At 52.6% G+C, this 23721-nt stretch overlaps 1 protein-coding gene across 3 annotated transcripts in view; it reads right to left on the bottom strand.

Annotated features, from left to right (window-relative positions):
• The window catches only part of TTLL11 (tubulin tyrosine ligase like 11), a 249721-nt gene extending 248188 nt beyond the window's left edge, over positions 1-1533 (bottom strand). For 2 of the 3 annotated variants that reach the window (XM_081238093.1, XM_081238094.1), the window contains exon 1: positions 795-1533. In XM_081238093.1, the coding sequence (XP_081094219.1) occupies positions 795-1448 (654 nt within the window). In that variant the 5' untranslated portion in view covers positions 1449-1533. The remainder of the gene's footprint in view (positions 1-794) is intronic. The other variant, XM_081238095.1, reaches the window with a different exon arrangement.
• Between the last annotated feature and the right edge of the window lie 22188 nt (positions 1534-23721).

The following is a 23721-nucleotide window of genomic DNA, read 5'->3' as shown; positions in this document are numbered from 1 at the left end:
GTTCAGAGACAAATAACCCATTCCTTCATTCACCCTTTCACCCACCACTTCCTGACACCTGCTATAAGCCAAGCCTTGAAACATAAAACACAGTGCCTACACTGATGACAATGATGCTAATGGTGATGTGATGGTGATAATGATGGTGGAAGAGAGAGAGGAGTAGGTGGTAAGATTAGTTACCATTTATTGCACACTTGGGCTATACTACAATAAGCGGCGAGTCTTCTAATACTAAGAAAACTATGAGATAGGTTTTATTAGCCTCACTTTACAGAGAAGGAAATAGACTGAAAAGGTGAAGCAACTTGCTCAAGGTCACAGAGCTAAGTGGCAGGGTGCTGAGACTAGGGTCTGCCTGCCTCCAAAGTACAAACGGTTCAAGCGCCCCAAGGGTCACCCAGTAAATGCTAAACAAATATAACTTAAGGAAGAAGTGAAAGACAGAGAGAGGATCCAGGCCTCCGGGGACTCAAAAACTGGTGGAGGGAGCAGACATATAAACAAATATCTACCATGTGGGAAGGCCAGCGCTGATGGCTGGAGACCATGGAGCTGGAGGGGAGCTGCAGGGGAGCTAGAGGAGGCAGTGGCTAACTTGACCTGGAGAGGTCTAGAGCCGTCTTGAGGAAGTGACTTGGGGGCTAGGCTTTGAAGGATGAGCGGTTTGCGGCTGACAAGCGTGGCGCACAGCAGGAGCTCGGCCCTCAGACCTGGCCTGGGCCGTCCGTCTCCTCTGAGGTCGTCCGGTCCACCCCCCTGTGCCCACGCGGCCGGGCCGGGCCGGGCCTCACCTCCTTCCACTTGAGCTGGCGAATGCTGATCTTCAGGGCGTCCAGGGAGGTCCTGGCCTTGGAGCTGTCCACGGTGACAGGCCGCGGAGAGCAGTACTCCTCGGACCGGTCCGAGCTCCGCTTGCAGCTACGGCTCTTGCTCCTGGACTTCCCGTGCGGGTACAGGCCCTGCGCCGACACCGGCTTCGCCTGGTACATGGGCAGCGTGGGCGGCGGCGGCGGTGGGACGCGGGCGTCGCCCTCCTCGGCCGCGCGGGGCTGCGCCGGGGCCGGCTCCTTGGGCTGCTCCTCCGCCGCCTTGCGCTCCGGCTCCCCGGCAGCGCCCGGGTCCACGCGGACCTGCTCCTTCGCCGCATGCGCTTTGGCCGCGGCCACGGCCTCCGCCTCCCACCAGGCCTCCAGCTCCCTCTCGGGTCTGCCACGCAGCATGGTGCTCAAGGCCGGTGCCAGCGCCAGTGCTGCCGCCGCCGCCGCCGCCGCTCCGCCGGCCCGGCCCGCGACCAAACTGCCGCCGCTGCCGCAGCTGCCGCAGCCACGCTCTCCCCGCCCGAGGCCGTTGCCATGATCTCTCAGGCTCCGGTTGACAAGGGCAGTAGCCGACTCGGGACGGGGCCCGGCAAGGGACAATCGCCGACCCAGCCCCGGGGACCTCATAGGCGAGGGTGCTCACGTGACCGTTTCTGTCGCAGAGGAGGCGGCCATCTTGGAAGAGGGCGGAAGCGGCCTCCGCCCGCCCAGTTGGAGAACCCGCCGGCGTTCTGAGCCCGCGGAACTTGGAGGGGAGAGGCTGGAGTTGAGCTTGAGGGCAGAAAGCCGTTGGGCGCTTGCGGGGCTCCTGAGCCCAGGGGCTGGGCCGGAGAGACAACAATTTCAAACACGAAGCCCACTTTCCCCCACCCCGTACACACTCACTGGGATAACTCCCGGTCTGATGGAGGAGGCACAGCCTCACCCGTTCTAGGCAACTCCACCATCAGGAAGCACCTCAGTCTGATGATGGACATGACAAGTCCAAGCTCTCAAGGATTAGCTCCCCGTTTGAAGAAATCCCTTTCTGGTCCTGGGAGAGCCCCAGACTGAGAGGGGAGACACGTTTCCCTGTTCTCAGGGAGCTCCCAATGGCATAGGGAGGCCGTGGAGAAGCCTGCAGATTTGCAGTTGAGTTGAGGACATTAACCAACCCTTTTCATACTGTCATTTAAAAAATTATGGTAAGATACACATAACATAAAATGTATCATTTTAACCATTTTTAGGTATAGCCTTCAATGGCGTTAATACATTCGCATTGTTGTGCAACCATCACCACCATTCATCTCCTGAACTTTTTCGTCTTCTCAAACTGAAACTCTGTACCCATTAAACTCTTAACTCCCGTCTGCCCTCCCCCAGACTGTGAACTACCCGTTCTCCTTTCTGTCTATATGAATTGGATTAATTACCTCATAAAAATGGAATCATACAATATTTGTCCCTTTGTGTCTAGCTTATTCACTCCGCCTAACGCCTTCGTGGTTCATCCTTGTTGTAGCATTATCAGAATTTCATTCCTTTGTAGGGCAGAATAGTGTTCCATGGTGTGAATGGACCACATTGTATTTATCCGTTCATCTGACAATGGACATTTGGGTGGTTTCCACCTGTTGGCTATTGTGAATGATGCTGCTATGAACATGAGTACACAAATACTTACTTGAGTCCCTGCTCTCTATTCTTTTGGGGGAATGGGGTTGGGAGGATAGAGCAGCGCCCCACACTGAGGACAGTAGCTGTGACAGCCCACACCGGTGAACTTTGCCACACTCTGCAGATGAAATAATGATACAAGAGAGGAAAATGAGAGGAATCACAAGGCAATATGCAGTTAAGTGTCAAATGAGGCAAAGAGTAAAAAGAAAAATTAGGAGTTCCACGAATGGAGGATTTACTGTAAATTATAAAGCTAGATAAAACTTCAAGCAGAAACTAATTAAATAAATAAATAAATAAACTTAAAAAAAAAAAAAAAGAGAAAAAAAAAAAAAAAAAAAAAAAACTTCATATAAGAGATAGAATATAAACTGAGTCTTCAAGATGGAGTAAGAATCAGCTAGATAGAAAGTAGGTGGGGGAACTTCCCTGATGGTGCAGTGGTTAAGAATCTGCCTGCCAATGCAGGGGACGTGGGTTTGAGCCCTGGTCCAGGAAGATCCCACATGCCGCGGAGCAACTAAGCCCGTTGGCCACAGCTACTGAGCCTGCTCTTTAGAGCCTGTGAGCCACAACTGCAGAGCCTGTGTTCCACAGCTACTGAAGCCCGTGCGCCTAGAGCCCATGCTCTGCAACAAGAGACGCCACCGCAATGAGAAGCCCGCGCACCGCAACGAAGAGTAGCCCCTACCCGCCACAACTAGAGAAAGCCCGCGTGCAGCGACAAAGACCCAACGCAGCCAAAAATAAAATAAATAAATTTATTTTAAAAAAGAAAGAAAGAAAGTAGGTGGGGTGGTCATTCCAGAGGCTGTGGGCACGGCAGCGTGTACAGTCATGCAGTTGACCCATGGGGCCTGAAAGGGGCTGAAATCCAACTTGTACTCTGCCTGCCTAGCCTCACCCACTGAGGCTTTGTCCACCAGAAAGGAGCACCTTTGTTGATTGGTTAAAAGGCTCCCAGGGCTGATGGAAGCCCTGTACTGAGAGGGAGGTGACGAAAAGGTACAGTACAAGTAAATTTAAAAAGGGGATAAATTATGATGATCAGCTTGAAATGTATAGAAATGTCAAACCACTAAGTTGTGTACCAGGAACTAACATAGTGTTGTAATTCAATTATACTTCAAAAACAAACAAACAAATTCATAGAAAAAGAGGACAGATTTGTGGTTACCAGAGGTGGGAGGGGGGAGAGGTGAAGGGTTTGGCGGAGGGGAAATTGGATGAAGGCAGTCAGAAGATAACAAACTTCCAGTTATAAGATAAATAAGTACTACGGATGTAACATTCAACGTGACAAATATAATTAACACCGCTGTATGTTATATATGAAAGTTGTTAAGAGGGTAAATCCTGAGTTCTCATCACAAGAAAAAATTTTTTCTATTTCTTTAATTTTGTACCTATATAGGATGATGGATGTTCAGTAAACTTACTGTGATCATCTCTTTGTGATGTATGTAAATCAGATCATTATGTTGTACACACCTTGAACTTATACACTGCTTATGTAAATTATATCTCAGTAAAACTGGAAGACAAAAATAAAATTTATTAATCCTGTAAAAAAGGCGGGGATAATCATAAGCCTTTTGTAGCAGACTAGACTGGTGGAAACACAAGCTTTAGAGGAAGGGTGAACAGGAGGCAAGGCCCATTGGAGCTCCCTGTCAGGTCTTTGAATGCTGTGCTGACCGTTGACTTCTCAGGAAATTCTAAAATGTGCTGGTGGAAAATCCAACCCCACATGGGACTCCTCACAGGGGAGCTTCAGTAACGGCTGTTGAGGAGCAAAAAGCAGGTGAGAATCAGGGACCAGAACCACCTCCCAAAATACACAAATATATAAAGAAGTAGGTCTCTCCTTTTCCTTCACACACTCACCACAGCTTATAGTCAGAGTTTTACTTGTTTGTTTACTTATAACGGTCTGTCTCACCAGAGTCCAAGTGCCAAAAGTAAGGAGTGTCCTGTTCTAGTTGACCATATCCCAACACCCAGTCAGTGCCTGGTAGACAGTAGGCATTCAATAGCCATTTCTTGAATGAATGAATGAATGAATTTGCTAATGAATGAATAAATGAGAAAGCGAATGAATGAAAGAAAAATTAAACTTCTCAGATATTCAATAATAAGGAAATACATATGCAAATGATAGCAAATGTCAATGACAGCTTTAGCTGCTTAGGATAAACAGTATCCTGGTGATGTAACATTAGCAAACTGGTGCAAGCATCGTAATCACAACGCTTAAAGACTGTTCTGCATAAACAGGACCTGGAAGAAGATAGAGACCAATGAGAACAGCCATGGTGTTGGAGACATGCCATCTTGGTTGAAATTTTCCCTCTTGGTTTTGGCAAACTGTATCGACCTGGAGGCTCTTCCTACCTTTGGACCCAGAAATTCATCCCATTTCTAGAGGTTTCTGCTACGAATCAGAAAGGCAGGCTAAGCTTTCCGTGGTAACCTAATATCAGTGAGAAACCTCTCTGTCCCAGGCACTGTACTAAGCATTTTGCATGCATTGTGTCATTTAAGCTTCTCAGCGGCCCTGGGATAAATCCCGTTATTCGCCACATTTTACAGATGGTGAAGGAAATCGCTGCTCAGAGAAGAGAAGTCACTTGCTGGAGTCACACAGTTTGTAAAGGCAAAGACAGGATTCAGACTCAGGGTGATCTGGCACTAGCACCCAGCTCCCAACACCCACACTACCCCTCACACCAAGCCCTTTGTTCACAAAAGTAAGCCACGTATGTTTAAACATAACTGAGTCCATACATATGTATATGTTTTTTTTTTTTTTGCAGTACGCGGGCCTCTCACTGTTGTGGCCTCTCCCATTGTGGAGCACAGGCTCCGGACGCGCAGGCTCAGCGGCCATGGCTCACGAGCCCAGCCGCTCCGCGGCATGTGGGATCTTCCCGGACCGGGGCACGAACCCGTGTCCCCTGCTTCGGCAGGCGGACTCTCAACCACCGCGCCACCAGGGAAGCCCTGTATATGTATTTATACCTAAATATATGTACACACTAATTCTCAGCATATGTGGATTACATGAAAATTACATGCAGAGAAAATCTTTGGGTTCAAATATGCCAGTATATTAATAGTGGTTACTCTGGGTGAGGGAGACTATTTTCCTTTAAACTTTTCTGCATTTTCCCAATTTTCTACAATGACCATGCATTGTTTTGATAACTGGAAAAAATGTAATTTCTAAATAAAAAATGTTTCTTGATTGTTGTTCTGTCACTTTTATAGCAAGTCCATTTCTGGGGAAAGGGACAGGAAGGGTCAGGGGACAGGGGTGTGGGCAGCTTTTACTCCCGTTGGTAGTTTCTGCCCTGTTAGCATCAGAGGACGCCACCAGGTGGCGCCTGAGGTCCGGTTTTTGAAGAGGCTGAAGGAGGATGAGGGGCAGGGGAGGTCCCTTGGCAACAAGCATCTGAATGAAACCCAGCAGCTCCCACCCGGCTCTACTTGCAACCACACACACTTTTGCACCTCGTAGGCTTTTGCCAGTGTTGCTCGCTCAGCCTGGTGCACCCTCCCACTGGCCCCGTCTGCTAAGTGAGCTGTTTATTCTTAAGGCTCAGATCTAAAATCTCCTCTTCTTAGACAAGGTGTGATAAGGGCACCTGGGAGCACTGGAGTCCCTGGGGTGATCATTTTTAATGAGTGAGCAAAAGGCTTCATGTGCAGTTCTGGGTCAACTGTTTCTCAAACAGGTGGTATCTTTTTGAATGAAAATAATAGCCATTCTTCACTGAGCACACCTGTATGTCAAGCCCTGTTGCGTATTCTAGCATTTTAATTCTCCCAAGCAACTGTCCAGGGAGAAAAGTACAATCTTCCCCACATGGCTGGGTTGGAGTTTGTGCTCTTCTTTGTGACCTCAGGCAAGTCTTATAACTCCTCTGGCCTCTAGTTTCCTCATCTGAAAAGTGGGGTGAAAATAGGGGCTTCCCTGGTGGCGCAGTGGTTGAGAGTCTGCGTGCCGATGCAGGGGACACTGGTTCATGCCCCGATCTGGGAAGATCCCGCATGCCGCGGAGCGGCTGGGCCCGTGAGCCATGGCCGCTGAGCCTGCGCGTCCGGAGCCTGTGCTCCGCAACGGGAGAGGCCACAGCAGTGAGAGGCCCGCGTACCACAAAAAAAAAAAAAAAAAGTGGGGTGCAAATAGAACCTATCTCATAGTGCAGTTGTAAAAAATGAGTTGAAATAGAGTTCTTGCACGTAGTGGTCTATGAGTGTTGATGATCATTATGGTTCCCATTTTAGAGGTGAGGGAACTGAAGCGGAGACAAGAGTCACATAGTGAGTAAGTGACAGAGCTGAAGTCCAAAGTTCAGCACATCCAGCGCTAAGCCCGAGTTCTCTGCATTCCACCATTCTATCATGTTGTCACCTGCTGGTAGGTCCTAACCCACTGAGAGGCCCTGGCCTGGCCTTGTGCCCTCTGGGCTTCCATTTGCCCCATGCCAAGTGAGGAGGTTGGCCAGGATGCTCATAAAAAGTATGACATTTTAATAAATTGGTGAAGAAGATGGTGTGGAAATGCTGAGTCTTGGGGTCCCGGCTCCATGCACCATGCATCTGTGCCATCAGTGTGAAACCTGGAGAATGAACTTCCTGCTTCCCTTGCTGGACTCTCATGCCAGCCCCTGGAGAAGAGGAGATTCTATCTGCAGGTAATAGAATAACGGCCGGGTTTGTGAAGCTCTAAGCTGGAAATTACATAACTGACAACATGATGCCATCTTGCATTCTTCAAGTGCTCGGTGAAGGCAGAAAATAAACACCACATTTCAAATTACTTTTCCTTAAAGGTCAAGAGAAATTGAAAGCCATTGCACTCTTCTAACAACAGGCCTCTCTTTTGGAGAGCTGTCGGGGTTTTAAAATATTTTATAAAGTAATCATCTGTATGCAATCAAGATGCCTCACCCCGGTTAGGAAGTGGGGCCTGCTGAAGTGTGTCAGTGGAGTTCTACTAGGAAAAAAAAAAACACTACCAAGAATTCCATCTTAACCCAACTTTGGAAAGCAATGTTTTAAAAAAAGATGAAAGAAAAGAAAGAAAGTAAGTAAATAAGAAAGAATGGAGGGAGGGAGGGAAGAAGGAAGGAGTGTGGCAGAGAGGAAGGGGAAAAATAAATCCTTGATGTTCCCGAGTGGCCTAATGTGAGAAGAAATCCTTCTCCTGGTTGGTTTAGGGGTGAATTAAGGGAGGGGATTTCCTTCTGTTTTTGGAGACTGGCTCCTCCATTTCCCCCGCCCCTCCATAACCAATTAACCACCAAGACCCATGTTGACTTCCATGGAATTTATCAAATGGATGTTGAAAGAGCTCGAAAAATGTTTTGCCATTCTCCAAAAAGGCTGGTTATGAGGGCTAGACAAGTGATTGCAGCAGCCCTCTGGTCTCTTGTGTTAAACCTGAGTGTAGGTATCAGTCAGCATAGGCTATGTTATGCTGCAGTAACAAACATTCCCCAAATCTCAGTGACTTAACAGAAAAGTCTATTTCTCACTCACCACATATCCAGGGCAGGGGCTCTGGACATAGTAGTCACTCAAGGTCATAGTCTAACAGAAGCTCCATTTTACCATGTGCTTCTATGACCACCATGGGTGGGAAGAAAGGGGACATGGTGACTTACACACTGGCTTTTAAAGCTTCACTTGAAAGTGATGCATGACAGTTCTGCTTGTACACATTGACCAGAGTAAGCATAACATCAGAGTCAGAGAAGACAGGCGGCCCTCCTATGTGATAAGGGAGGACAGCTGGAAATGTTTAGTGAACTGTCTGTCTCATGACAACCACCTCAGATAGGGACCAGGGTGATGAGCCCCAGGTCCCAGAACCACACTTTAAAGGACAGTGTGTGAAACTCAGGTAGCTCAGTGGCTTCAGGGTGAGGGCAGATAAAGTGCCCAGGTACATGCTAGGCACTCAATAAATAAAGAATAACCTGATGCCAAAAGGATGGATGATGATGGAAGAATAAACATGGGATGCTGGAAGGGATCTTAAAGGTCATTTAGCCTAAGTCCCTGAATCAGAAATGGGGAAAGAGAAAGTGAAATGAGGAGGGGGCAGATGGGGAGTGGGGGAGCAGGGGGAAGAGTCTTCTCACCTGCCCTGTCCAAGCAGCAAAGCCCTCCATTGAGGGGAACCCCCTTCTGTTCTCCATCCTGGTAGTAAACAAAGAGTATCATTCCATTTTCTACTGGCTTTAGCGACAGGTGTCCCATGGGAGGGGGCTGTTCTCAAAGACCCAGGCTCCCAGGGGTAAGGTGGATGCTCCACACAGAGGTTGGGGCTGGGTGTCTCCCTGATGGCCTCACCTGCAGACCAAGCCTAGGTGAATGGGACAGGCCCCAACTCTGGCCAAGCCTTAGATTCAAAGCAAGAGGATCAGAAGCCACTTCAAACTGTCTTCAACTAACTCAGCTTGCCTTGAACTGACAGGTAGAGAGCCTTCTCAGTTGTACTTAGGGCCATTTCTACAAAAGGAAGCATGACCGTGGTGGACAGTTACATGGATGACCCTAATGAAGCAGCCCAAGTAATGGACATATGGCCTGCTCTGGCCAATGAAATGTTAGAAAGGGTGATGTGACCCCTAAGAGGGTCTTACACACTAGGACTGCTCACCCTGGAATGGTCCCCGATGGAAGCCAGTGCCATGCTGGCAAGATGCCCTGTAGAGTGATGAGAGGCCACATGGAGAGACCGCCAAGGATGAGAAGCCCCAGCGCCAGCTGAGCTCCCAGCTGAATGCAGCCACTGAGTGACCTCAGCTACACTGCACGGGGCAGAAGAACTTCTTTGCAGAGCCCGGTCAACCCTCAGACCAGGAAAAAACAATAAATTGCCATTATTTTAAGCAACTTTGCTTTAGGGTCATTTATCATGTATCAGCGAATAGCTGGAAGAGTGACCTTCTCATGGTCAAGGTCAATGTACAGGATGCCTGCTCAGGTACCTGGATTTGGCTGCCTTTGTGCCTCAGGTTTAACTGACACTGAGAAACTTCCTTCACTCCTTCCTTCCACACACAGATGAATAAAACAAGGTCCTGGGGCTGCAGCCTGTGCATTGAGGGGCCAGGCGCATCCATACATGACAACAGGGTTTGAAGTGCTGTACAAGGGAGGCATGCAAGGTGGTCAAGTTGAGCCTTTTCGCCAGGATGAACTTTATTTATTTTATTTTTTTTAAACATTTTTATTGTAGTATAATTGCTTTACAATGGTGTGTTAATTTCTGCTTTATAACAAAGTGAATCAGTTATACGTATACATGTATCCCCATATCTCTTCCCTCTTGTGTCTCCCTCCCTCCCACCCTTCTAGCTGGTCACAAAACACCGAGCTGATCTCCCTGTGCTATGCGACTGCTTCCCACTAGCTATCTATTTTACATTTGGTAGTGTATATATGTCCATACATACACTACCACTCTCTCACTTTGTCCCAGCTTACCTGTCCCCTTCCCTGTGTCCTCAAGTCCATTCTCTAGTAGGTCTGCGTCTTTATTCCCATCTTGCCCCTAGGTTCTTCATGACCGTTTTTTTTTTTTATATTCCATATATATGTGTTAGCATACGGTATTTGTTTTTCTCTTTCTGACTTACTTCACTCTGTATGACAGCCTCTAGGTCCATCCACCTCACTACAAATAACTCAATTTCGTTTCCTTTTATGGCTGAGTAATATTCCATTGTGTATATGTGCCACATCTTCTTTATCCATTCGTCTGTCGATGGGCACTTAGGTTGCTTCCATGTCCTGGCTATTGTAAATAGAGCTGCAGTGAACATTGTGGTATATGACTCTTTGTGAATTATGGTTTTCTCAGGGTATGTGCCCAGTAGTGGGATTGCTGGGTCCGGCTTCTGAAGCAGGTAGTTCACCAGGCAGATAGGGTGGAGTCTGGGATGACTTCTGGCCACAGGGCTCGGCATGTGCAAAGATAAAAGCATGGAACAGCCTGGCGCTGTCGGCTGCCTACGCACACCATGTGATGGCTGGAACATCTCCATATACAACACAGTGTGGGGAGAGGAGGCTGAGGAGGTGGACGTGGCCAGCTGCTCAGGGTCTTGTGAGCCAGGAGGCGGGAATGAACACCATCCTGCACTCAGTGGTGGGTGGAGGACACTGAGGGTTTGGAACCAGAGCAGGATATGGGGTTGGGCTGACGTGGCCCACGTGTCACTTTGGCTGCTGAGTGGAGAATGGATTCGAGCGAGAGAGTCTGCGGGCAGCAGGCAAGGCCCCAACCTGTTTGTTCATTCATTCAGGAAATTTTCACTGAACACCTACTACATGCCAGGCACTGTTCCGAGTGCTGGCATAGTTTGGAACCGTGGGGACAGAGAGAAGGGGGCGGACCTAGAGATGTCTGTAAGGAAACCGGGGAGGCGAGTGAGAAAGCAAATTGGGGTGATTCCCAGGCTGTCCCCAGGCTGCCCGACTCAGGGATGGAGGTGTCATTCACTAAAATGGGCCAGAAACAGAATCGGGCTTGGGGGATGACAGTGAGTCAGTTTGGGACAGGTTAAGTCTGGATTGTCAAGAGGGCCAGCCGAGAAGTCTCCCAGACTAAATGTCCACTTATGTCACGACAACGTTAGGTCTGCACGTCGGGGTTGCCAAGTATTGTCCCTGCCTTCAACTTTTCCTGGTCTGTGTTTCTTCCCCCAATGGAGCCCTTTGGTGGTGGGTGTGAGAGAGGGGACCCCAGGGACCGCGGGGGTGTGCGCTGGTGGGCTGGGAAAGCCCGTGGGAGACGACGGGTTGGGAGGAGAGGGGAAAGCAGGTGTGGCCGAGGAGTCTGGAGGAGGTGGGGGGACTTCAACACTGGCTGCCGACCTCCAAAGGGACGCCGAGGGGCAGGGGGACAGACGCATCTCCTAGCCTCAGTTTTCTGCCTGTAAAATGGGACTGAGAAAATTGTTGAGGATTAAACCAGATAATCCAGGTAGCATTCTTACCAAGAGGCCAGGCCCAAAATAACCACTCACTGAGTGAGTAACCTATGTGCTTTTACTCACTTTTATTAGCTTGTGAGACCCCAGAAGCAGAGTTAAGGCCCAAGAATAGAGACTTGCCGGAGCCCTATTCAGCTCCAGGCCAGGGAGAATCTGAAAGAGCCAGGAGGGAGGGGAGAGGGGGCCAGGGTTGGGGGAAGGCTGAGGGCAGAGGGGAGAAGCCCCTCCCCACCGACTCCTACAGACAGGGGCGACCTGGGGCGCCTCCCAGTCAGCTCTGCACGACCCGCCCTGGTCTTGATGTCCACAGACACGGCGCGCTGTGCCCCCCAAGCACCGCCCCACGCGGCCCCCTGTGCCTGGCAAGCCTTCTCTCTTCCTCCTGTTGGGGGGGGTTGGCTCGGGAGGGGCAGAGGGGAGAGGGGCTTGGCTGGGGGCTCGGACAAATCCTCTCGCCCACACCGGCCCCCAGAGGTCACAGTTCAGGTCTCATGGGATGCCTCCAGCAGTGTCTGCCTGTGGGAATCCCATCAGTCCTTCAAGGCTGAGCTTCAAGTCTGCCACCTCCAGAAAGCCCACCCTGCCTGCACATCCTCTTCTCTGTCTGCATCCACTAAGTCAGAAGGGTGCACCCTCATCTCCTCTTCTGCCCTGATCTCAGGCTTATTCCTGGCGGGGCAGTCTCCCCTGGAGAGGCCGTGAGCTCCTGAGAGCAGACCCGTGTCTGAGTCACAACAACAGGTACGTTTTTGAGCACCTCCCACATGCCAGGTGCTGCGCGAACTATGTGACTTGCTCTACATCACTGAATTTTCCCTCGAGCCCTGGGAGGTGGGCGCTGAGACCATCCCCGTTTTGCCAATAGGAAAGCTCAGCTACTTACTTGACAAGTGTCTCAGAGACAGTCACGGGAGCAGCTGGGACCTCCGTGCAGGCCCGTGTGACACCGCAGCGGGGACCTTACCCACCTCACCCTCCAAAACTAAGGAGTGGGCAGGGCCGGGCCAGCCCCTAGTGCCCTCTCCCTGCAGCCTGCTCTGCCGACACCAGCTCTGCCCTACCTGCTCTCTCGGGCTTCAGGCTCATGTTCAGAAGGACCCTAGCCAGCGCTGCCCCTCCCTCCCAAGATCAGGGCGTGAACTGGGCTTCCTCCGAGCTGAGGCCCTCGATGGCCGGGTCTGGGGGTCTCATCCAGGACCCATCAGACCTGGACGGTGGTGGCCTCGGTGGCTGGCAGGGCTGCACCCCAGCCCCACGTCCACGCCCAGCTGCCCCTGCCCTGGGGCTGCCGCCTGCTTCCAGTCCTCAAGTGGCTTCTGAGCAAGGACTGTGCTTTGAGAACCCCGAGCTCACGTGGCCACCCTCGCGTCCGCAGGACCATCTTAGGGTGGCCACGCGCCCTGGGCCATCTGGCCCCACCCCCCGCCTCGTTGTCCTCACTCTGCTCCAGCTCCCTGTTAGGCCGCAGCCCCTCCCACGTGCTGGGCTCTTTCTCTCACCTCAAGGCCTTGACACACCTAGTTTCCTCCTCAGGCCAAATCCACTCGTTCTCCAGGCCTCTTCACAGAAGCCCCTTCCTTGGGGCACACCAGAGTGGCTCCCACCCTGGCCCTCTCGTCCTAGTCACACTTGATGTTGCATTTTTTTTCCTCCCCCTTTTTTAAACTTACACATTTTATTTATTTATATTTGGCTGCACCGGGTCTCCGCCGCTGCGCGCGGGGGTCGCTCTTCGCCGTGGTGCGCAGGCCTCTCACCACAGTGGCCTCTCCTGTCGCGGAGCGTGGGCTCTAGGCGCACAGGCCCCAGCAGTCGCGGCGCGCGGGCTCAGCAGCTGCGGCTCGCGGGCTCTAGAGTGCAGGCTTAGTAGCCGTGGTGCACGGGCCCAGCCGCTCGGTGGCATGTGAGATCCTCCCAGACCAGGGCTCGAACCCCTATCCCCTGCATTGGCAGGCGGACTCCCAACTGCATCACCAGGGAAGCCCTTGACCTTGCATTTTAATGTCAGCCTCTCCCCGAGGTGTGTGAGCAAGCTCCTGGGAACAGGGCCCTGTGTCACACCCTCCGAGCCCAGCGCAGTGCCTGGCACACTGCAGACCCCACAGAGCTGAGGACAGGAGGTATGGATTTCCAGGACACCAGGGAGGGAGGGAGGGGTCAGTCTGAAATGATGGCCAGGAAAAGCTGCCCACAGGACTGGCATCTGAGCTCAAACCCGGATGGGCAAGGTGGGAAGGGGGTTCCTGGAGGAGGGAGCTGCCTGGGCAAAGGGCAGGGACCCTGTTCTCATCCCCAGCAGACGGATGGGGGGCCTGCAGCCGGCCTGGGTTGCACACCCTGCCTGGGCTCACGCAGCTAGCGGCGGAGCCTGAGATGCCCCTGGCCACATCCGCCACCACTCCTGCCACCTGGCCCGCCCCAAGCCCTCCTCTGGCTGGAGTCCACAGGCATAACTCAGCAGAAAGAGCCCCACCCAGAAAATCCCAATACCCCAGACTGAGCCCCGGGCCACAGCTGCCACAGAAGCAGGGAGAAGGGAAGCCCCAGGCCTGGCAAGAGGATTGGGGCCCCCAGATTGGGGCCAACTCTGTGCCACCACAGGCCTGGGCTCCACCATCACAGCTGTTATCCCCAGAGCCTCAGTTTCTTCATCTGTTAAGTGGGAACAACCGTGCCTACCTTGAATAGTTCTTACTAAATGAGGAAATGTCAATAAAACACAAAGTGTCCTGCAAATGGGACTTGGTGGCATATTAATATTTGTATTATACTGACCGTTGGGGATACTCTTGGTTCCTGATTCCCACTTCATGTGCTACTCGTATTGTCAGGGCCAGGTCAGATTTGGCAGGGAGGAGGGAGTTCCTCTTGGCGGCAGCGGCCCTGGGCCAGGGGCCACCCTGGGGCCCACGCAGGAGCAGGGCTCAGACTCCACCAGCCGACCTGTCCTTCCTACCCAAGGATGCTGGCCCATCACCGGCACTCAGCTTTCCAGGTGTCCGTCATTCTCAGCTTTTGTTTCCGTTCTTTCATGCAGTAAGCTGTGCTGACTCCCTATTGCATGTTGGGCTTGAAGCCGGGGACGCAAGCTGAGCAGAATCTCCGGGCCCCCCGCCCCCAGTGCTCTGGAGCTCACAGGCTAGTGGGGGAGAGAGAACACGGGAGACAGAGGGGCCGCACTGTGACGCCCTGGGTGGGGGGAGCACTAGCTGCTCTACCAGCGGGTACAGGCCACAGGCCAGCCTTTCTGCTGATCTCGCGTGGCCCTCCTCCACCCTTCTCTTTCTCCATCGGCAGCTATGACTTGGGGCTCTGTCTGGAGTTTGGAGCTGTGAAGAGGAGACCTGCCAGTCTGGCTCTTGGGCCTATACCTCCAGCCTGTCTCTACCAATCTTCCAGCCCCTCTGCATCCCCACCCCCGCCCCACCAGCACTCGGGCTGCTCCTCCAAGACAGCCTCCAGGTGTTGGGCCTGCAGGAATCCCATTAGAACAACCTCGGGGGAACTGGGTTCCCTTCAAACAACATTTACAGTCACAAGAGAGGTGAGTACTGAGAACTGGTGAAAAGCAAACTTTGACTTTAGCCAATGCTCACAGCTGCCCTGGGAGGGCAGAATTACTACTATCTCCATTTTACAGATGAGAAGGCTGAGGTTCTAGTCACTCATCCATTCATTCATTCATTCCATGATGAATGCATGAATGCATCGTGCACCAGGTATGGGGATGCACTGGTGACCACGCAGTCAGGGCCACTGCCCTAGAGGAGCCCAGGGACACCGAATGAGTCACTCCTAGTGGGATGAGGAGGGTAGATGAAGGGGAGGGGTCAGAGGAGTCTGCACAAGGAAGCGACAGAGAAGCTGAGACCTGGAGGAGGAGGATTGGGAGGTATAAAGGCAGGTCAGAGAAACAGCTCAAGTTAGTATTTACCCCATTATGGGTCAGAGCCATGACTAGACCCACTGGACTCCACTTCTAGTGTTCTTCCCACACATCACGCTGCCGTACCGACTGCCCACATGGCCAGGTCCTGCCTTGGGCACTGGAGAGGACTGTGCCATGAATATTGCAGTGTGGGCTGCTATGGGAGCCCAGAGGAGGGAGTTTGTCTTGGAGGAGTGGGAAAGGCCTAGGAGGGCTTCCTAGAGGAGGTGACGTGTAAGCTGGATCTTAGAAGGTGGGTAGGAGTTTGCCAGCCAGAAGAGGGCTGTCCACGCAGGAGTAGAGTGTGCAAAGGCTCAGAGATGAAAATGTAATGAGCATTTTGAGGGCCTCACTGGGGGGGAGGTGAGTGAAGGAAGGGGGTATGTCAGGCAGGGGACATCTGTCAATCCCTGTGGCTTCCTCAGGTCAAGGAAGAACCCTGAAGAGACCTGGGAAAACCAGTCAGAAGGAGGCAAAGCTGGAACTGAGAAGGGGAGCGAGGCGCCAGTGCCAGGGTTGCCGTGTGGGGAGGCGACCAGCTGCCAGCAATCCAGGCGCTCCTCCATTCATTCCCCAGGCTCTCTCGGAAGCTGATTAGCAATTGTTCCTCCAGCTTCTTAAGAGGCCAGGGGACTGCGGGGAGGGAGGGAGGGGTGCCTGGGGAACTGCCAGGCTTCCACGGAAGGATCCAGATGAAATTTGGGAGGCACAGGAGACCCGCTCTGAACCCATCTCTGCCCCCTCCATGCTCCCTTCCCTTTCCAACCAAACCTGGGAGAAGGGGGAGGAAGAAACTTCCTAAAAATACTGAAACAAACTGAAGCACATTCTGAGGCACAGGCGTTTTAAAACCACGGAGTTGGAGGATGAAGGGGGCCGTGGGAAAAAAAAATCCTTGGATCATCATAGGCAGATCTGAATATGATCTCCGGGCATACTTCCTGTGTGACCTTGAGCCAGCAGCCTAACCTCTCTGAGCCTCAGGTTCCTGGTAAAGTGGTTCAGAGGGCTTGGGGAGGCGATGCTGGCACAGTGGCCGGCAAACGGTAGGTGCTCAGTAAATGCACGATGGAGGAGATTTGGGGAACTCAATGGCTATCTCCATCTTCAAATCTCAGCAGGGCCATCCTGGAGCACAAAGAGCCCTGATGGGGAAGAGGTGTATAAAGAGGGAGGAGCTGGCTCAGCTCTACAGAGAGGAGAGGGCAGCCTCCACCCCCCCCCGCAACACACTCACAGGCAAAGGCCCTGGCACGGTCTTGACCTGCGCATCCTGGGCATGGTTCACATCTCAGCTGGGGTGGTGATGCAACAGCAGGCAATTCTCCTCTGCCTCTCTCTGCTGGGGTTCCCTTGCCATCCCCGTTTCCATCTCCCTGCCCCCTCTTTTGCTGTGTCCCCATGCCCCGCCCCCTCCCACATCTCTCTGCATCCTTGTGTATGTCTCTCTCTGTCTCTGCATGTTTTGCAATGGTCCTATCTACTTATCTCTCTCTTGCTCTGTGTCTCTCTGTGTGTCTGTATCTGTCTTTTTTCTGCCTCAGACTCTGTTTCTCTCTCATTCTTCCTCTTTCATTTTTTGTCACCTGTTCCACCAAAAACAGAGACTGTCTGAGCTAAAGGATTGAAAAATCACTACTTTCTCCAAAATGTCCCACTCCCGTAGTCTTGGCCCTGGTGGCGTCTCTGGTGTTGGGTAGAGGGTGGACACCCACCCTTACCCCTCCGCTGTGGAGGCCTGGCCTGGGGAAGAACAGAGGCCACACCCTCCTGGATAAGACCGTTTCCTGCATGGCTACCGTGTGTCTGATACCCTGTGAACTCCTAGTAGTGGAGTTGGGTTATGAAGTCCTATGAACTTGAACTCAGTTTCCCTCTTCCTACCCTTGCCCTGGGTCCCCCACCTCCTTTCAGATAAGCCCACACCTGCTCCCTGGAACCGAGGGCCTTCTGCAGCTCTTGCCTCCCCAGCTGCCTGTCCTCCGAAGGGCTCCCAACCATCCCCAGACAGGCTCTCCCCTCTCCTGACTCTTGTCTTGGCATTTTCTCTCTTCCAATTGGCTTTCCTGCTTCAGTGCCACTTCTTGCCCCTCAAAGCCCAGCTCCAATGGCCTCTCCTCAGCAAAACATGGGTCATTCTTGGCTTTGTGCTCCGCAAAGCCTGGCCATCCTTCTGCATGACCCTAGTCCCTCTGCCTTGTTGCCTGGTCTGTCTCCCAGGAGCTCCTCGTTTCTGGGGCTGCACAGAGAGGCTCAGTGCCAGGGAGATGAGCCCACCAGATCCTGCAGGGGTCTGTCTGCAGCCCCCCACCCCCTGCCAGCCAGCCCAGGATGGAGGTTTCGTGCCAGTTCCCTGGGGCATCTAGCCCAGACTCCCTGAGGAGCGAAGTCATCTCCTCCCTGGCAGCTGCCCAGCCAGGGACTCCAGGGCTGCTATTTGGCCAGCAGCAATCCCAGCCTCTTCAGAGCCACCCCCAGAGGCCCTACAGAGGTCTTGTACCGGTGGGTCTGTAGGCAAAATACCACTCTTGTTGTGCAAAGCATCACCCTTCAAATGATCAGGTTGGAGGTGCAGGTTGGAGTGGCTGGGGTTTGCTGAGAGTGGGGTTCACCCATGCATCACGTGAGCCTTGCTTCCTGGTGCAAGGGGCAGGGGCTGTCAGGGGAAGGCTGGGGCTGGGAGGCCTCAGAGCTGGGACCCAGTCCTGCCTCTGCTCCTGACGTTGGGCTGCGTGACCTTCTTCTTTTGGAGCCCACTTCTTGCTCAGGACTCACAGATGGGACACCCTGAGGGGCAGCAGAGCGCGGTAGTCATGGTTACCTTGCACCACCCCCTCCCCAGCCGGCTTGGGCTCAGGCCCTGATTGTGTCACTTCTTAGTGGAGTTACTAAGTCAGACTAAGGCTTCTCAACCTCAGCCCTCTTGACCTTCGGGGGGGTGAGTAATTCTGTGTTGCGGGGACAGCCCTCTGCTTTGTAGGGCATTTAGCAGCATCCTTGTAGCACCCTCTGAGATGTGACAACCACAAATGTCTCCAAATATTGACAAATGTCCCTCAAGGGTAAAAGGACCCCTGGTTGAGAACCACTGCCCTAGACAAGTCCCTTAGTTTTCTTTGTCCTCAGTTTCCCCATCGGAAAAATGGGAATTAATAGTGGTCAGGAGAAAAGCTAACTTGCAGTAAGTGCTCACTGAATATGTTCCAAGTTACTATGTGTTTTAGGTTTTAATTAATTGAATCCTCACTGTAGCCTTAAAGGTGGGTATTATTCGCCCCATCGAACAGGGAAGGAAATAAAGACATTCAGGAGTTAAGTAACTCCCCAAGGTCATACAGCTAAGAAGTGGCAGATTCAAGGAAGTCTGCTTGGCTTAAAACCCTAGGCTTGGGCCTCCCTGGTGGCGCAGTGGTTGGGAGTCCGCCTGCCGATGCAGGGGATGCGGGTTCGTGCCCCGGTCTGGGAGGATCCCATGTGCCGTGGAGCGGCTGGGCCCGTGAGTCATGGCCGCTGGGCCTGCGCGTCCGGAGCCTGTGCTCCGCAGCGGGAGAGGCCACAACAGTGAGAGGCCCGCATACCGCAAAAAAGAAAAAAAAAAAAAAAAAAACCCTAGGCTTGAGGGAGGGGAATATATGTATACATACAGCTGATTCACTTCATTGTACAGCAGAAACTAACACAACATTGTAAAGCAATTATACTTCAATAAAGATGTTAAAAAAAAAAAAGATAGATAGATAAGTAAATAAATACAGAGGTACCGTACTAGAGAAGTAGCATGGTTCTACTGGGAAGCAGCTGCATAGCACAGGGAGTTCAGCTCGGTGCTTTGTGACCACCTGGGAGGGTGGGAGGGAGACGTAAGAGGGAGGAGATATGGGGATGTATGTATATGTATAACTGATTCACTTTGTTATACAGCAGAAACTAACACAACGTTGTAAAGTAATTATACTCCGATTAAAAAAAAAAAAAAAAAACCAAAAAACCCTAGGCTTGTAACCAGCAGGGCGATTTAAGGTTGAACAAGGCAATGCGTGGAAAGTGCTTTGCACCGTGTCTGGAATTGTCTAAGTGCTCAGTTAACACCATCACTGTCCCTGATGAGCCTCCCAGCCCAAACGCTGGCCTGCAGGATCTCCAGCGGATCATGAGGCAGCTAACAGTTACTGAGTCGCTACTCTAGGCCGAGTTATCACACTTAATCCTGTGAGAAAGAACTCTCTCCAGGTTGCAGAGGGGAAATGGGGACTCAGAGAAGGGCAGGGCCTGGCCTGGAGTCACACTGCCAGGTGCAGGGTGGCCCGCCGTAGCGTGGCCCTTGGCTGGACCCAGGATGCCCGGTGACAACTGTCAGGAGGAAGGAGGTGGGCAGGGTGGCACTGCTATTGGGGAAGGAGCCAAAGGTGTGTGTCCACCCCTGCCTTTGTGTTAAACCAAACTTTCCAGGCTGTACAGTATTGAAAAACAGCTGTGATTAGTTAGCAACATTTAGACACATTAAAAGTGTTGAGATTTCACATTAAAATCTGTATTTACTGCTCTCCTCTGAAAATTTGTAAGAGATAGTTCACCCGTACAGGTGATAAGAGCAGGATCTGTGAGGTCAGACTATGTGGAATCCAATCCCAGCTCTGCCACTAACTTGCTGTGTGTCCTTGGCTGAATTACTTAACCTCTCTGTGCTGTGGTTTCTTCATCTTTATAATGGGGATAATAATAGCGCTTGCCTCAGGATTGTCATGAAGACTACATGAGAAAATGCTTACAAATCACTTCTTTAGAACGACCCTAGGAATTCCCTGGTTCCTAAGACTTGGCACTTTCACTGCTGGGGCCCAAGTTAGAGCCCTGGTGGGGGAACTAAGATCCCACAAGCCATGTGGTGTGACCAAAAAAAAAAAAAAAAAAAAAAAACACAGCAGGATTTCCCTGGCGGCGCAGTGGTTAAGAATCCGCCTGCCAGGGCTTCCCTGGTGGCGCAGTGGTTGAGAGTCCGCCTGCCGATGCAGGGGACACGGGTTCGTGCACCTGTCCGGGAAGATCCCACATGCCGCGGAGCTGCTAGGCCCATGAGCCATGGCCGCTGAGCCTGCGCGTCCGGAGCCTGTGCTCTGCAATGGGAGAGGCCACAACAGTGAGAGGCCCGCGTACCGCAAAAAAAAAAAAAAAAAGAATCCGCCTGCCAATGCAGGGGACACGGGTTCGAGCCCTGGTCCAGGAAGATCCCACATGCCACAGAGCAACTAAGCCCGTGCGTCACAACTACTGAGCCTGCGCTCTAGAACCTGCAAGCTACAACTACTGAGCGCACGTGCCACAGTTACTGAAGCCCGTGCGCCTAGAGCCCGTGCTCCGCAGCAAAGAGAAGCCACTGCAATGAGAAGCCCGCGCACCACAACAGAGTAGCCCCCACTCGCCGCAACTAGAGAAATCCCACGCGCAGCAACAAAGACCCAACGCAGCGAAAAATAAATAAATAAAAGAACAGCCATAGACACAAAAGAAGCATTCAAAATGTTAGCTGTTACTGTTTTTATCATTATTTGTTAATGTTAGTATCAGGCAATGCTGACCCCATATTCTCCCTCACACACGGTAGCAAAAAACAGTCACAGCTGAGTTATAACGCCCTTTAGATGGGGTATGGGCTCTTCCGTTATCCACAGCTCCTGGCACCACAAACCCCAGGCTGAGGCCCTTAAAAGGGCAACACTGTATAGGGGCCTGACTCCTGGCTGCCAAGAGACTTTGGGTGGTCACTCTGTCTGTCTGGGCCACAGTTTCCTCTTTTATAAACAGAAGCACAGAACCTTGAAAACTGAAAGAAGCCAGACACAGAAGGCCACACATTGTATGGTCCCCTTGGAGTGAAATGTCCTGAAAAGGCAAATCCATAGAAGACAGTTAGATGAGTGACTGCCAAGGGCTGGGGGAAGGGGAGTGACTGTTGTGGACAGAGGGTTTCTCATGGGGTGACGAAAATGTTCTGAAACTAGACAGTGGTGATGGTTGCACAACTCTGTGAATACACTAAAAAGCACTGAGCTGTGTACTTTAAAATGGTGAGTTTTATGGTAGGTGAGTTCTATCTCAATTTTTAAAATTCCAAAATGGGAGTGCCAATACTCACCTGGTATGAGGTTTGATGGGATCAAATGAGAAATGGGCTGCAAAGCGCCAGCCCCAAAGTGGGTTCCCAGAGAAGGGACATTCCAAGCACCCTGGCCACAGCTAACTTGGCCCCCTTCTTGGAACTGGGGAAGCTTCTGGTCTTTTGCCTGGGTTTCTTCCCTCCTAGAACTCTCTGTGGTCAGGATCTGGCTGGAGGCCTTGTACCTTTGGGGGCCAAGGCCAAGGCCAGGGCTGGCTCTGATCAAGGACTATGTTTAGGGCAGGGCTGGATGGCTTCCCTGCAGGTCACAGCTGCCCTAGTGTCCCGAGGAGGCCCCGCTCCCATGGTGAGCTCAGGCACCCCCTAATGGCTCCTGCCCTCACTGCACTAGGGCTGGGTCTGTTCATTTCCTGCATGGGAGCCTGGGACCTCACAACCTTACCCCAGGGCATGGCCTGGCCCTTCTCATATCCCCCAGCTCTCTGCAGAGGCCAGAGTTGCCGAGGGATGAGGGCTCAGCCCTAATGCTGCATGACTCCATCCACAGGTCTGGAGGCCCCAGCTCAGCCTCAGCCCCTGGGTTCCTTTACCAGCTCAGGCCCAGCTCCCACCAGGCCTGGTGGCTGCCAGGTGTAGGTCATGCTTTGTACCTCCTCCTCCTCCTCCTCCAGAATCCTCTATGTGTGCCATGACTCTCTGGACCTGAAGACGTTTGTCTACATCACCCAAGATGGAGCCCAAGACACCTTCCATTGCCATGTCTTCCGGCCCAAGAAAAAGATGAAGCTCCCTCCCCCAGGTCTTTACAGACCTACCAATGTCCACACTTTTGTGTTCACTAATCTAGGCCTGTGTGCGTGTCTGCACACGCACACGTGTGGTCAAGCGATTTACACTTGCTTCCACCTGAGGGGCTGTGCTCATGCCTCCCCGCCCCAACGTTGGTACACATGGTCTGTTCTGTGTGTGCGGAGCCCGTGGCACAGTAGTGAGGACCGGCACCCACCGCGCATGGCGGACAAGGCAGTGACCCACCACGGATGGAACAGATGCCCAAAGACACAACTCCAGCACCACCATCACCAGCAAGGCCAGCGTTGCCCCCAGACTCCAGAGACCCCAGATCCTGGAGGGCCCAGACAAACTGTTGGCTTCAGCTCCCTCAAGGTACTCAAGGCTGCCCCCGCAGGTGTGCAGGGACAGGTGGGAGGCTGCACACGGGCGGGTGATGTATCAGAATAGGGATAAGGAGGTACTCCTGGTCTGAAGAGTCTCTAGCTCACACCCCTCCTACCTGAGCCTACCCCAGCACCTGCCTCTCTCCTCTCTTTGGGGCACCCGCCGTGGCCCCAGCCCCTCAGGTCTGGTTCCAGCAGCGGCAGATGCAGAAGGCTGAGGTTTGGGTGAGAGCGGCTAGTGGGCACATGAGCTGGGTGGGTGGGTGCTATCCTGCTGGCTCAGGCCTGACTGGCCGTGGCCCCTGAGACGCAGTTCCTTGAGGCTCAGCTAAGCACCAAGACAGTGGCCTGCAGGGAGGCCCACGCTAGTGGGTCTTTGTTATGCCAACCTTGCACACACTCGTGGCTCGGTCAGGCCAGCACTCTGCGTCCTGCTCACATTCTGGTAATGCTCAACCGCCCCACTTTGCAGGGAAAGAAACTGAGACTCAGGGAGCCCAAGATCACCCCCCGCAGGATCTGGAAATGCTGTCCTTAGATGCAAAATGCTGGGCCAAGGCGTGACCTGTTCTCATGCTGCCCCCTTGTGGTCAGAGGAGGGACTGCCGCTAGGCGTTCAACCACTCAGCTACCCCCTGCAGCGGGTCCATAGATGTATTGGTCTACTTTTCTCCCTCCCAGGCCAGCTCCCCTCAACCCCTGCCCTGGGGCACCATCCACGCCCTACTTCTCAGTGTGGAGGAGCTTCAAGGTGAAAGGGCCCTCGAGTTTCCCCATCCCAGGCTGGCTCCCTTGGGCAGGGACCCCTGGAGGGGCGACCAGCTCTTTGTTGCTGAGTGAGCGGTTGCACCTGAGACCACGTGACGGCCCTGATGCCATGTCCGGGGCATGTCCTCAGTCCTCACCCCCTTGCCTTCTCTGATCACACTCTCTTTCTTGAATTCTCTCTCCTTGGCCCTGATGAAGAGAGACTCTCCTGGTTTTTCTCCCACCTCCCAGACTG

The sequence above is a fragment of the Mesoplodon bidens genome (assembly GCF_964165515.1).
Source record: "Mesoplodon bidens genome assembly, chromosome: 6".
Lineage (NCBI taxonomy): Eukaryota > Metazoa > Chordata > Mammalia > Artiodactyla > Ziphiidae > Mesoplodon > Mesoplodon bidens.
Note: the sequence above shows the minus strand (reverse complement) of the source record. Positions and strands in the feature narration are given on the sequence as shown.